We start from the raw sequence: 15185 nt of genomic DNA, 5'->3' as shown, positions 1-15185 counted from the left end.
GTAAATGAAGCAAGTGTCCAGCGTGTCTGTCTGTTGGCTGGTGTGTACACGGAGCTCTCACTCTGCTTACATAATTGTTTGGCTCTCAAAGTTGAGGAAATGCAGCCTGTTTTTCTGCAGCACGGGCTTCCATCGAAAATCCATTACTAGTGTGTTTCATCAAAACACCAGCATCACAACATAAACTATTGCATTATCCGTTCAACGTCTGATGTCCCTGCACATTCGGGGACGCTGCACTGCTTCCTTTATCACCTGTAAACAAACACGCTGTACCAGTAGCCAGTCATTTTGGGCCCATTTTCCACACTTTCCACCCTCTATGATCACTCGCCAAAGTGGTATCTTCCTTTTTATGGAATCACTTCCTCCCAGAATCAAGCAAGCGTCATCTTGCGCCTTAGTTGTGCCATGTGTTTGGGAAGAGTTGTATGAAATTAACATGCTTTTGGATTCACGACTGCACCAGTGCTCCCAAGACCCCGAGAATGTTATTATTGACAGGATGGAAAATCATTTTGACCACTGGGACAGCATAATAATGGAACATTTTCATATCAAATCTAATCAGAATATTGCATTAGAATCAATGCAGAGCTTAATCAAGTGAGACATTTCAGCCGTCGTGGTGGTGGCCAAGTCCTCGATGTGACGGCCCCTTACTGCTGAATGAGGGCGCTGTGTTCACTGAAGACACTGGGAAGCTGTTGTGTGTGTGTGTGTGTGTGTGTGTGTGTGTGTGTGTGTGTGTGTGTGTGTGTGTGTGTGTGTGTGTGTGTGTGTGTGTGTGTGTGTGAGTGTGAGAGAGAGAGAGAGAGAGAGAGGGAATGTACTTGGGGCAGAGGGGTTCAGGGTGATTATAAAATGCACCCCCAGCCTGAACTATTGGTCTGTTTCCATGGTGAAGTCGAGAGTGCTCTCAAGAAGCAGCTCCATCCCATGATAAAGGATGGTGAGCGCATTGTCCGAGATGGCAGTGATGTTGGTGATGATGGGCCCTTTTCTCCCAGCAGCTCATTTCCATGGCAATGGCTGAATGAGTTTTTGGTAAAGGGGGGGTTAGAGTGATAGGGGGGTAATTGACGCACATGAAATCCTATTTTTCTCTCCAGTGTGTAACAATGCGACTCACACCTGTCATTCTTGTCAGCCCTAAAGTACTAATCTTAGCCGTAATAGACTTTATTCTTCACGCACCTTTTACAGCAATTTGCAAGGTAATTTAACTACCAAAATAAAAGCCAAGCTCATAAATGACACCAAGGCCTCACAAGAAGGATTTAGGGCAATAATCTGTAGTTTAAATATTAGGCTGCAAGACATGACAATCAAAGTAATTCTTGAGTTTGAGTGGAGAGTTTTAATAAGAGCTCTTTCCCGCAGTAAATGGTTTCCCTTGTACTTTGCTGTCTGGCTCAAGGAGCTCCGTCTTGTTCACACTGTAAAGGGCTAAATTATGGATGTTTCATCACTGTGGTTATATAAATGACCTCCGCTGCTCACACGCTCTTACACACACACAGTTCGCTCTCTCTTCCCTTTCACACACTCCCTCTGCTGCCCCTTTCTGCCGCTCCATCACTATCCCCTCTCTCTCACAGGACTGTGCGCTGTGTTCTGGGAGTTTGTTCTTCAGCTGTAGGGTCTCTCTCCAGGCACAGCTCTTCCATAATGATCCTGACTGCTACAATGTTCAGTGCTCTTAATGGAATAATTGAGCATTTTGGTAAAAAGGCTTCTTTGTTTTCTTTGTGAGAATGAGATGAAAGGACTGTTGTCAGTCTCACGTCAGCACGTGGTTAGCCTAGCTTAGCATAAAGACTAGAAACAGCTAGCAAACACACTTTCCTTGTGCACATTTTACATGTTAATTTTTCAAGCTTTGTCAAAAGTAAGTTGCCTACTTCACACACAGACACGAGATTGATATTGATTGATCTTTTCATCTTAATCCTGGAAAGAAATTTCTTGAAGACTTCATCATTTTCGTTTTCAGTGTTCTGGTGGTAAATACAAAAGAGAGCAAATAATGGCTCACAGGTGGTGGACATCATGAGAGAAACATTGACTTCAGTGAGCAGTAGTTCACCACAGCTGCTTTGATATTAAGTGAGCTGAACTTAAAAAATCCAGGACAGTAAACGATTGTGCTGATCGAGAGGTGGCATATTAGAGGTTGAGTTTGTTTTACCTACACTCCGTCACTGGTCACCAGCCTTTCATTTGACCAGTCCAGTAAGCTTTCTGTGTCTTTTAACGTCTGTTTTTTTCACAGCACAGTCAAAAAAAAGCACAGTTGTTACTAATTGCAGCAATTCTGGCTTTGTTCCATTTTTGTGTCTTAATAAACCTGTCAGTGAGCCAGCACGGCACAATGGACCCTTTCACAGCAGCCGTCTGGACTTGTCAGAGCAGGAAACAGCAGGTTGAACGACTAACAATAATGATGGCTGCCTTCCATTTCCATGCGCCAGTGAGCCATCCCAGAGAGCCAACACGCACAAGACCAGAACCCTGGGACTGCCACACCTAAACGGAATGCAGCAATCGTTAATTCATGTTATTACTTATACCTGCCCTTTCTGCTACTGTGAAAAAGGCGTATTCATTGTACCCCACAAAAAAATCAATAAATCAGCTTTGAACCATCTGGAAAAATAATATCCATATGGTGGAACGTAATGTCTGTGTCCTAGTTTGTGTGTCTGTATTTGAAGGCTGAACATAAAGTTTTAGACTCTTTAAAACACCCTAACTAAGCCGGCTGTTTGACACAGTGTCAAATATATTGGCAATTATGCACAATTACTTAGTATTTATTTTTCCAAGGGCAAAGGGAGAAGCAGAAATAAAATCGTTTTCAGGGCAAAGCGGACTACTGAAGGAGGGTACTACTACTGAGGATGTTCCAATTAACAAGCATGACAATTATAAATTGAGTTGTGTGGGTACTTTGGAAATGTGTGTGGAAGCATAAATCTTATAAATACTCTTGCATATGTGCGGAAAAGTCGTACTGAGTAATGCCTGTTGGTGTCAGGGCCTTCACTTTGACTGTTTCTTGGTCGTTATTCATTTCTCTTTCATTTGGTCATTTGAGAAAACAACTTCACCACAAGGTGTGTTTTGTTTTGCAGCTGTCCTGGAGCTTTTGATCCTGTGATTTCCATCAGTCATCATAAAATACATTTTCAGGGTTTTCAGGAAAAATTGTTGTGCAGATAAAGAAATCTGTACCATGAGGTTTTTATTATTCGGTGATCATCGTTGAATCAGATGTGTTGCAAAAGCATTTATGAACATACATAGGATTTCAAGTAAAATATACTTAGGGTTATACTGTATACTCACACAATCTGCAGTGTTTCAGTGTAATCTTTTAGAACACATAACTGATCAGCTGCCAGTTAGAAAAAGCTCCTACAGGAATTATATTAGGTGTCATAAATACACAGTATTTGTAGCTTTATCAGTTCATCTGATCTGTTTGCATGGCTTTGATTCAGTCATCTCTCTGTCTCTGTCTCTGTCACTCTCTCTCTCTCTCTCTCTCTCTCTCTCTCTCTCTCTCTCTCTGTCTCTCTCTCTCTCTCTCTCTCTCTCTCTCTCTCTCCCTCTCCCTCAGATGCTCCAGAGGGTGGAGGGAAGGGCTCAGGCAGTGCTGCACCAATTGGTGATGAACTGGACATCTTTGGACCAATGGTCTCCAACCCTCTCCCCTCATCCAACAACACACAGCAGGCACAGGTAACACAGACACACAGACACACACACACACACACACACACACACACACACACACACACACACACACACACACACACACACACACACACACACACACACACACACACAGTCTAAGGCTTTCATCATCTGCTTATCACCACAGGCAGGCTGCAACACAGGCAGTCTGTGGTGAATCCCATGATAAAAACACACACACACAGGCATATTCACAAACACGCCATTTCCCTTATACGTGGACACACACTCTCTGAGGATCATATCAAAGCAAACTGTTATGGGCTCTCCATTGCTGAATTAATTTGACTACTGTCCTTCATCGAGAGAGCGGATGTTGGCCAATGTGACAGACAGAGGAATAATTATGAACTGCTACAATCGAACGAGCGGCTCTGTGCTACCTGCTGTCTACATGTTGTTTAAACCCAATACAGTTGACCAAATAACAGGGTAAACTGTGATGGGAAATATGGGGAAAGATTGCTCGCGCAAAATACTTTCCTGCTTTTTGTCACAGCCCTGCAAAATGACAGCAAGAGGAGAGAAGGAAAGATTGAGAAGGAATAAGTCAAACAAGGGGAGATAAAGAGAAATTTAGAAAAATGAAAAAGGAGGACAAATAGAGGGGAGAGAGTGTGAGATTAAAATGGTGGAGATTTTTTTCTCTACATAAACTATCAAGCTGGTCCCCGAGCATCATTTTCAGACAAGCAGCTTAGCCATAGCTTGCCTTTAATGGCTAAAAAGTGGTGGAAAGTGAACACTACTCAGAGTCTTTGAGGTACAGTGTTAACAGCAGGTGAATGATTTAAAGGACCAGTGTGTAGGATTTAGTGGCAGCTAGTGCCAAGGTTGCAGATTCCAGTCAACTGAATAACCCTCACCTCAGCCCTCGCCTCAGCCCTCCCTTTGGGAGCGAGTAGGAGAAGCTACAGTGGCTGTAAAAAGTCCAGAAACATAGCGGTAAAGCGTGTGGGTCTCTGTTCTTATGTTCAGGTGATTATACATGAATGAAAACAGAATTAGGAATATTCTGTTACATTTCTGACATACCTTGCCAATAAAGCGCCCTAAATCTTACACAATGGTCCTTCAAGCTAATTATTTTCATACCGTAGCTCTGACACAGAACCTCTGGTATTCTGTGCTGGAAGGCAGTTCATCCTATCTCTCTGGGAAGCAAGTGTTACCTAAGCAGCTTGTGTGCAGAGCTGCCAGGGTTTGTTTTTTTTTTTTAACTTAGCGGATGCATACATGCAGTTCCACACTTGCAGACGTGGAATAGACGTGGAGGTGGTTGGAGAAATGAGGATGCGGGCTAATCGTCCTCCCTGATGAAGAACATGTCCCACCCTCAGTGACAGGCTGCTTCACCCACAGTGTGTGAAGGAGAGATATTGCAGGTGCTTCTTTCCTGCTGCTGTCAGACTGTACAATCAGCACTGCTCCCAGCAGACCACACACACACACACACACACACACACACAATCTGATAGTTCATGTGCAAAATCAGTATCTACTATCTGCAATTGTAACACACAGGTATTATATTGTTCACTTATTTACCATATCTTCTTGTGTTTTTTTTAACTTCTGCTTCTTGCTATAACACTGACCTCTGTGCTGCTCTAACACTGCACATTTCCTCGCTGTGGGATTAATGAAGGATTATCTTATCTTAAATTCACAGTGACCCATTCCTGGGTTGAAAATTCATTCTTTCACTCTCTGACCTATTCCTCATTTTCAAATTGTATATCTCACTGTGGCACACACACACACACACACACACACACACACACACATACACACACACACACACACATCTCTGAGCCTTCTGGGACCAGACCAGGCAGTGGCTGGCTGGGGACCCAGGCATGAAGAACAATTATGGGCTACTGTAACTGCAAGCTCCCCCTCTGCCACCACCGGCCTCCCACTTACCTTCTAATCCCCCCTCCATGCACACCTCCTCACTGACACCTACAGCAGCTCTGCTCATCTATCCATTAATCCCTGATCTCATCCTCTCTCCTCTTTTTCCTTAAGGTAACACTGCACATGCCGTTCCTCCTTTGGCCAATCATATTATTTTGTTATCATATTGTTTTATTTATGTTTTACACAGCGTCCCAACTTTTAGGGAATCTGGGTTGTACCACAATTAGCAGTTTTTGATGTGTCATTTGTTCTCTCCCCACACTTCAGACTATTTCTTTTTCATACTGTGTTTATGCTCCATTATTCCCTCTGTTTGTCTTCTCTCTCCCCTGTCCTTCCATTTTCCTCCATTTTCCTGTCACTCACCATGCGTTCTTTCACAACAATATATTCTCCTTGAATCTGCTAACAAAGCGCTGCTCCCACTCCTCTCCTCCTCGTCCTTCCTGTGTCCTCTCGCTCCTCTCTTTTCCTCTCCTTGCCTCCTTCCCTTTATCTCCTTTACCCTCTGTCTCATATCTGTTCTTACCTGGAGCCTCATTAATCAATGTTTGGTAGGTACAAATAGATTCACACTTCGGACTTACTATACAAGCGTTTCTGAGTGTAATTTATGAACTTGGATTTATGCTTAAATGTGCATGAATTCAAATGTAGCCAAGACCACTCTGGCTGCACAACACCAAGAGGTACACAGAGAATTAATGCTTTCTTTAAAGACCATGGAAAGTAAATCAAGTAATTAAGTAAATTTGACAGGAATGTACTAGCATAGTGGTCCCCAACCTTTTTTGCGCCAAGGACTGGTTTAATGTCAGACAACATTTTCACGGACCGGCCATTGAGGTGTGGCAGATAAATACATCAAAATAAAATGATACGACCGTCTGCCCCCCTGCTTTCTTTATACTTTGATGCTCTGCCCCCTAATGCTCTCTGGTCGCTATGGTAACGTTTAAACATGCCTTCAAAATATGATACAGATACACCATAGAAATTAGTAAAACGTGCATGGAAAAACTCACCTTAACGCTCAATCAATGGGAGCCCTGGGCTTGTTTCTCTGCAACGAGGGAATGCAGGGTGCTTGGTTTGCAAGTGGTGAAGTAGTTTTGAAGGCTTCATTGCCTCATTAGAGAGTCATCGCCACATATAATGCAGAGCGGGCTCGGTGCGTGGGAATCACCTGTCGCGATAAATCCATATTTTTGTAGGACTCCTGGTACTGTCTGTTAAATGCAGCTTTCTTTCTCGTTGAAGTCGTAGGCTCATCCTCTGCCTCCTCACTGGGCCTTTTTCCCTTCGCAAAGAAACTTTTTAACAATGTCTGTTTTTTGCTCATTTTGCTAGCTTGACTTTAAAATTTCAGCGGCAATGTGTCACGTGACCGAGATGAGAGAAACCTCATTTTTCAAAATATAGCATCGTTGAGACTCAGATAATAAATAAAACGGAAATAATGTAAGTTATTTATTCTTTCTGTGCGGCCCGGTACCAAATGACCCACGGACCAGTACCGGTCCACGGCCCGGGGGTTGGGCATCACTGTACTAGCATACTACCGCTGAGACAACAGTTACATGGAAACAATTCAAATTGTTCATATATTCTATCTACTGTACTATAATACTGTGAGTTGAAAAGTCAAATTTTCATGCCTTTTACACATCAGTCTGACAGTTGCAATTTGGGTTATATAGGTTTAGGATCAGTAAAAAGTAAAAGCAGGACTGTAAAATTGTGATGAAAAACTCAGTTGACGTTTGATTTGTGACTCTACCTTTCTCCAGCTGTGGACGCAGAGACAGGAATGGAATTTCACACCTACCATGAGCTGCATAATGCATGCTCTTCTTTGAGCCATAATTTCAGAGGCTCAGTGATGCAAATGGTTTTCCAGCAGAACAGTGTAGCACAGCAGGCTGTCGAGGAAGAAATGCCTACGCTGTTTCCAACTTCTTATTACTGTAAGTGCACCATTATTCAGCAGGATGGCTGGAAGCTGTGTTGGTAGAGTAGTAAAAATAGTCAGAGTGTTAATGCATTAATGTCAAAGTAAAAGCCAAAATATTACTTTAGTAAAGATAAAAAATGTACATGTACATAATGTACATGAAGTATCAAAATACATGTACTTGTTATCCCATTGCTGACCCCAAGATTTATCTTGTGGCCTTTGGAGGGGGTCCAAGTCCAAGGCTGGGATCAATTGGACTAAAGGGCTGAACTACCTGACCACTTAAAAAGCAGGTACAATAAAACTGAGCAGCTACAGTAGAACAGTAGAGCGTTCTTCCGCACTGATGCATCAGTATTAGCAGTGTCACTATGTTATATATGACGATTCATTAGTCACAGGAAGTTTTGCATATATATATATACACACACACACACACACACACACACACACACACACACACACACACACACACACACACACACATACTGTATATGTATGTATGTATGTATGTATGTATGTAACTACTAACTATAGCTGTAAATAAATGTAGTGGATGAAATAGTTTGAATTGTACTGGAGTATACATAAGTAGCATAAAATACAATAGTAAAGTAAAGTACCTCAAATTTGTACTTAATTGAATGTACTTTGCTGTACTTTAATGTACTTTCCACCACTGTTTGTCAGATTGAATATTGATAACACACATGTGATGCATGGACAGGCCTTTGTCATGTTGAAGCCATTACATTAAAAGTGATTGCTTTTCACTGCGGTCTGTTCAGGTCTTTGACTCTTCATAGACTGTGAGTGACTGCTCCACAGTCCCGCTGTTTGATATCAGACAGGCCGCTTCCACGTGGCCCTCCGCCTGTGGCAGCACTGTCTGTCTTGTAGACTCTATTATTTGAATGTCAAACAGGACATTTTGTTTCCTCCACAGTCCTCTATTCAGAAGATGGAGTTCGCTGCAGCTCTCACAGCCAGTACTTGTTTATTCTCTGCGTACTAATAGACCAACAAGGTCCAAAGACTTCTCTTACATGTTGCCTTCAGACTCACCAGGAGATATATTGCTTGTCTTTGCCTGAGTCACATCCAGTGGAATGTAGAGACTTTCACTGCTGTTTCCAGCAGCATATAAAGGAAAGGCAGTTACCTCACAGTATGTGGATAATAATTGCCTCTGCCTTGGTGCAAAGGTTAGCCTGCGATTGCCTCCTTGTATTTGTTTGTCTGTAATCAACAAGTCTGACAAACTGATGGCCTGTGCATGTTTCTGCTTCCCGGAGGAAGACACCCATTGGTCTCAGACGGACATCAGTGTGTTTCCTGATTCCTTCTTCTCTCAGACATCAAATCTGCCAGGCAGCTCCATGCTCCCAAGAGGAAACTCGCCACCGCTGCAGCATCAACCTTTCCATTTTCAGATAGCATCCCTCTCCTATACATACAAGCAGTACACACACAAGGACACAGTTTTGACAGTCAATACACATCCGCCTAACCTTGCGCACACACACACACATACAGAGGGCTGAATTTGGGATTCAGCAGGCGGATATTGCTTTACAGCTGTGATTAGCTGGGTGTGTGAAGAAAGAGGAAGCTGGCAGCATGCTGATTCGTGCAGCTATTAACTGGCATCGGGGAGCGCTCGCCTATCTGCGAATACGTCAATTACAAAAATACGATTACAGCCTTGTAGGAGGGGGAGGATTTGTGTTATCCCCAGCTTTTCCCCTTCACTCTCTCTTTCACACACACACATACACACACACACTTTCTCTCTGTATGCTGTCCTCTGTCTCTCATTCACCCCATGCTGAATGAGGAGAATGTAGTTATTAAACAGCTTTTACCAAGAAAACTCAAAAGAATGTTAAAAAAAGGTACTGAAAATAGTATAATGTTTAACTTTGTGTGGTGGGGAGGGAAAGAAGGAGGGAGGGAGGGAGAAAGAGTGACAGATGAGACAAAGTGCAGAGAAACAAGACAGGCGAGGAAAAAATGTTTGGGGCAATAGATGGATGGAAAGAGGGATGCGTGGGCAGAGATCAGGTTAGGAGAGGAATGAACAAATAAAGGTGGAGTGTAAGGGGCAGGGACACACAAGACGTGGACCGTGAAGTCCCACCAGCCCTAAGAGAACAAGTGCGATGGTACAGACACGCCGGAGGCACCGGCTTGAATCACCACCCCCAATCCTATTTCTATTTTTTTTTTCTTCCTCAAGCCGCTGGGTTCACACAGGTTACCCAATTTGTGGGTAATCAATAAGAAATCCTGGGCCAGATTTACTAAGGCTGTTGTGTGTGAATACGTGAAGCATTCTGCCCCAAACACACATGCTGTATTCGTCAAACTGGCTCTGCAGGCTGCAGTCAGAGGTTGCGTGTCATTTATGTCTGCAAGGTGTGTCTGACTCTTCATAGCATGTGCGTTTAAACTGAAGGGGGTTTTTGCTTTAGCTTATCATTATGGAGTAAATGTTGATTGCACCATGTAATGGCTGTAGAGTAATGACACGTTTAGATTGGTTCTGTATGAGCCTCGCTTTTACTGGGCAATTTTGTCTGCCACCAGGTACAATCTCCCAGGAACATGAAGGCTGGCACTGTTTCTGTCCGCTTTCATGTCTCCATTATAGACTAAATGAATGAATGAATGAATGAATGAACTCGTGCTTTTTCTTCTCATGTTTTCTTCTCCCTCTTCCACCTCCATGCCAGCCCATGCTGTCGTTGCTTGTTAGCACAAAGCAATAATCAAACTGTCACCATTTCAGTGAACACGCTTCTCTCTTTTTTCTTATGTTTGTCTTATGCATGCATGTTATGCCATGTGCCGTCTTCACAGCCAGTGGGAAACAAATGCAGTGTGTTCTGTGTTTTTGGTAGTTGCTGGGCCCCGCTTGTCTTTCCAAGGCTAACACTAATGCTGACATTAGCGCCTCAATGCTAACACTTGGACCTTTGTTGTGGCTAATGTCATCAAACAGCCAAAGTTTCAGGTTTAGGTTGAAAACTTACGCTATGTAACCTCAGTATTCATTTCAATTCTATTGAAGTTGTCTCAGGACACTTTCCATATAGAGCTGGTACAGACCACACTCCTTTTCTATAACACACTAGGTAACTTCAGTACATAAGATACCTTCAGTACATTAGGTAGGTTGACTTTCGCTTTCACACAGGGCACACACAGCAGATTCATGAGAGCCAGTGTTGAAAGTCCTGTGTTTGTTTGACCCATCCATCTACCTCACCTTCTCCATATGCAGACTTTCTTGCTGTTTATGTCACCTGACTTGCTCCTTTGCTCCAGTCATAATTTTACAGTCGCTAGAGGTCACAGCCAAGCATTAAACAATAATATGGGTTGTAATAACCTCCTTGCAAAGATGACCTATACAGTCCTCTCTGGAGAGGACAAGCTGCCACAAACAACGGTGCAAATGGGATTTACAAGAGCCACAAGGAAGACTGTGGCAATGAAAATACATGTGAATTGGATGTATGTAACTAAAGATTGACATGAGAAAAACAAAGGAATTAGGTATAATATCTGATTACTGTAATATGAATGAATAGATGGGAAGTTTTGGCTTGTGTTCATCAAACTATAACGAGAGAATCACCGCAGACTGCAACTAAACTTCAATATTGAAGATTTTACGTTTAGTTTTCTTCTGTCGTCGTGCTTTAAAGTCACACTTTAGTATTTCTGTTGTGTTTTAATCATGATTTTTTCAGTGTTCAGTTTTAATTTTATTCCATTATTAGGCAGTGTTTTAGTCAGAAGTTTCTCAGACTTTCATGCTGCTGTAATGGATTTTGCTGAAGGATGTTTCTCCTGCTTGTAAAATATCCAATGAAAAGTACATTTCTCCTGAACTATGTGTTCAGTCATCTTAGGTGAGGACGTGTTTCTGACTTAACATACGTCTTCTAACCATAGATAACGACAGCGCCTCATGCAGCATGCTTATTAGCTTTATGTTTCACTCTGATTTAACCTGCGTTCTTTAAGGCAGACAAGCATTATCTGTGTTATTTACATGGAGCTAAAATGAATACTCAGTTATGCCCAGGGTTCACTGATGGAAGTTTTGTCTGTTTATGAGTCTTAAGAAATCATACGTTATCTTTTAGAAGGAGGAGATGTTTACCATAGGCTTGGCGCTCTTAAATTTAACAGGATGTTAACAGATCAAGGGAAGCTAATCACTCTGGATATGCACCAAGCAGGAAGGAAAATCCTCCAATGACAAAGACGCATGGAGGCAGGGAGAATTTGCACTTGCAGATAAATGTTTGGTTTTAAGGGAAAACTGTCAATGCTTTGAGATAGCTACTGTGATCTAACAGAGCCAACTATTTTATCTCGTCTTTACTTATTTTCATTTTATTTTTCATTCAACCTATCTGGCAGGAATATTTAGTCAGCATGGCTTTCAATGCAGCCAAACTGTCTGCCACCAAAGTCTGCTTGTGCTTCTGTGAAATTTACATGCTGCGTGAAAAAAGACATCATTTTTTTAAGTGGAAGCTTTTGTGCAAATGTTTGCATTTAATGACTAAGCAGGCTTAAAGAAAGAGACGGGGTAAAAGGAAAAGGAAATGATTGGGAAAGGGAAGAGAAGAGGATGAATGAAAAGAGGATAGGAGAAAGGAGTGAATGGGTAGAGGGAGGGTGAAGTATGATTGCTGAAGGAGAGATGAGGGAGGAAACGAAAGAGAGATATTTTTGTTGAGCAGAAGAAAAAGTGGAGGGAGGTAAAGAGGAGTGAGGTAATGAACTGATGAGCAATTGATTTCCTCCTACTTGTCCTCCTTTTATACTTTCAGTCCTTCTTTCCTGTCCTGTCCTTTCTGGCACTGTGTCCCTCGAATTCAGATTTCGAGGCAAGCTTTGCCTTTGTTTTCAGTAAATTAGCACAAATGCTTCAGCACACATACCAAGCCTAGTGTGGTTTTAAAGCCACAGATGGTCTATCAGAGGGGAGTGTGTGAGCGTTTCAAGCAGTGATGGAAAACCGTAGGGGAAAAGATATGTGTGTGCGTGTGCGTGCGTGCATGTGTGTACGTGCAGAGGTCTATGAATAGCGACAGTGAGGAAAAGGCTGTCAGAGTGGTAATTCAGAGCTCTGGCTGCACCCATCAACACCAACATTGGCTGAGAAGAATGGAGCCTTGTTGAAGAGGCTTTCTATTACACAATGTGCTGCTAGGAGCCTCGCAACACATCACCCACTATGTGCACTGCGTGTATGTGTGTGTTGTCATTCTCAGTGTGACTGAGAGAGACAAAAAAAAAATAAGAAAAAGACATATATGTGACATACTCTGCTTGAATTTCTCTTCCTTCAGAAGTGAGGTTAGTGTGATCTGTCACTGAATTTTAGATTGTGTGCCACAAGTTTGGCGTTTGGCAAGAAATCTGCTGGATTGCTTCACTGTTCTTTCAGTGCAAATGGAGCTTATACTCCTGGAGTGTCTGGCAGTCACAGACGGTGGAATGAGGCTATTTTGCCGCCATTAGCTCTGGTTACTTTCAGGATTCTTGGAGCCTTGGTGCTATCCAGCAAACTAGCCTGCCTTTCCACAACATCAAGGATGCGTCATCAATGCACAACGGAAGTAAACAGTAGTAGCAAGGTGGTGGATCACATTGATCAGCATGGACAAACTATTAATGAGAAGATGTAGAGGACTATTACATGCCAGACAGGTCCAGCTGGGATCCAACTTTTCAGCTTCCAAACCAATTTATTTTTGGTCAAAATCCTCCAAATATCAAAACTAGGTGCGGGAACTGGAACGAATCCATTCCATGTGGGTGGAAAAGGGGAGGTGTGCAAGACCAGTGGAGAATGTTCAGTCTTAAGCAATTGCATTCATGTAAAAGAGGCCTTAATTTTAAGAAACACATGCAGCAGTATGAGGTAAGGGCATCTCCACCGTCTCATTCGCTTCAGTAACTAGAACACTTACTCTAATAATGATATTTTCAATGACTGTTTTCAAAGAGCTCCAGATAATCAGCATGTCTGTGACTGATAATCCAGTTTGACTGACCTTATAGTGTATTATATGCTGTAGATCAGAGGTTGGCCACAGGTTGGCCTGTTAGGGTTGGTGGAGTGATTCATGTGTACTTGAACAACTCACTGAAATTCGCTGTGCTTGTGTGTGCCAAGTGAATGTAATGCTCTTCTAGTTTTCTTACCAGTACAGCATTACAGTAAGGCCTTATCCCAATGAGTCCTAAACATGCCCCCTCTTGCCCCCTTTGGAAGCTGAAAACACCTTGCTAGCATTAGAGCACTGCTGTTTCTTTATTCTCCCCAGATAAATCCCAGTCATTGACATTTTTTTCCCAACTGATATTTTGATTTGTCATAGCAGGAAAAAGAGCAGCTCGAACTAATGACATCAACAAAGGCTTTATTCCAGCAATTAATGCAGCGCAGTACAGCAATTTGCCATGTTATTAGATCTACTCAATTTCAGTTTCAACACTAATGAGAGTGGTGAGTGAAGCTGCGGACAAAACAATGAGCTGAAAGACACTGAAGCTCTGTGGGGTGATGGGGTAATAAGCCTCTGTGGGTTTGACACTATCAGCCACCATAACAAAGCTAACATCTATAATACACAGTGAAAGGTTAGGGACCATGTCTTATTACTTTGTTAATTATTGCAGTAATTAACAGCAGTTTTCATTGGTTAACATTCCACATGTTGCTGCTCCATTCCCTTCCATAATCATCCTGGATGATGGTCTTATCACATGAACTCAGAGCCGTTAGACTGTGCCTGAGTCACGCTGTCCATTCTACAAGTACGTCTCGCAGAAGGAAGCTGAATGGCCTGCGATGACTGCAGTGTGGGGGATTTGAAGTCTGTTAAATGTGTTTTCAACTTTGCGAACAAGCTTAGCAAATAGGTTTAGCTCCTTGATTGAGTCATGTTATATAGCTGAGTGACATCAGACGGATCAGGTGAGGACAGTTTGCTGCATGTTCCCACCTTCTATCCCCTCCTCTATTGAGGAGCAGCTAATGTGCTGCAGCTATTAATAGGAAGGAAGCTCCTTCCTGGCTCTGTCAATACCTGACTCACCTTAACTGGCTTCACTTGAGAGAAAAGGTGTATGTGCCTGCGTGTGTGTGTGTGTGTGTGTGTGTGTGTGTGTGTGTGTGTGTGTGTGTGTGTACACATTGGCATGATTAGCTATCCATCTTCACCTCTTTTTATTCATTCATCTGCCCCTGCCTCCTTTCCTCTCAACTTGGCTCTCATCTTTTCCTCTTTTCTTGCTCATTCTCTCCTTCTCTCAATCATTTTTTTTGTTTTCCCCTCCGCCACCTTCCTCTCCTCCTCTTCATTTGGCACTCTGGCCACCTCCCTCCTTATCCTTTTCTTTTACCTTCTTCCTCCCATCTTCTTATTTTACCTTGACTTGTGTCCTCTGTGTCTTTTATTCCTCCTTTTCTTCTACATTCTTCCATCCTGTCTTTCTCCTCCTCTTTTCC

The 15185-nt window shown here is 42.6% G+C and overlaps 1 protein-coding gene across 4 annotated transcripts in view; it reads left to right on the top strand.

The window, feature by feature from the left end:
- Positions 1-15185, top strand: part of smap1 (small ArfGAP 1) — a 101176-nt gene that overhangs the window by 74172 nt on the left and 11819 nt on the right. For all 4 annotated transcript variants that reach the window (XM_070977248.1, XM_070977247.1, XM_070977246.1 and 1 more), the window contains exon 8: positions 3626-3747. In XM_070977248.1, the coding sequence (XP_070833349.1) occupies positions 3626-3747 (122 nt within the window). The remainder of the gene's footprint in view (positions 1-3625; positions 3748-15185) is intronic.

The sequence above is a fragment of the Chaetodon trifascialis genome, chromosome 13, assembly GCF_039877785.1.
Source record: "Chaetodon trifascialis isolate fChaTrf1 chromosome 13, fChaTrf1.hap1, whole genome shotgun sequence".
NCBI classification, from domain to species: Eukaryota; Metazoa; Chordata; class Actinopteri; order Chaetodontiformes; family Chaetodontidae; genus Chaetodon; species Chaetodon trifascialis.
Note: the sequence above shows the minus strand (reverse complement) of the source record. Positions and strands in the feature narration are given on the sequence as shown.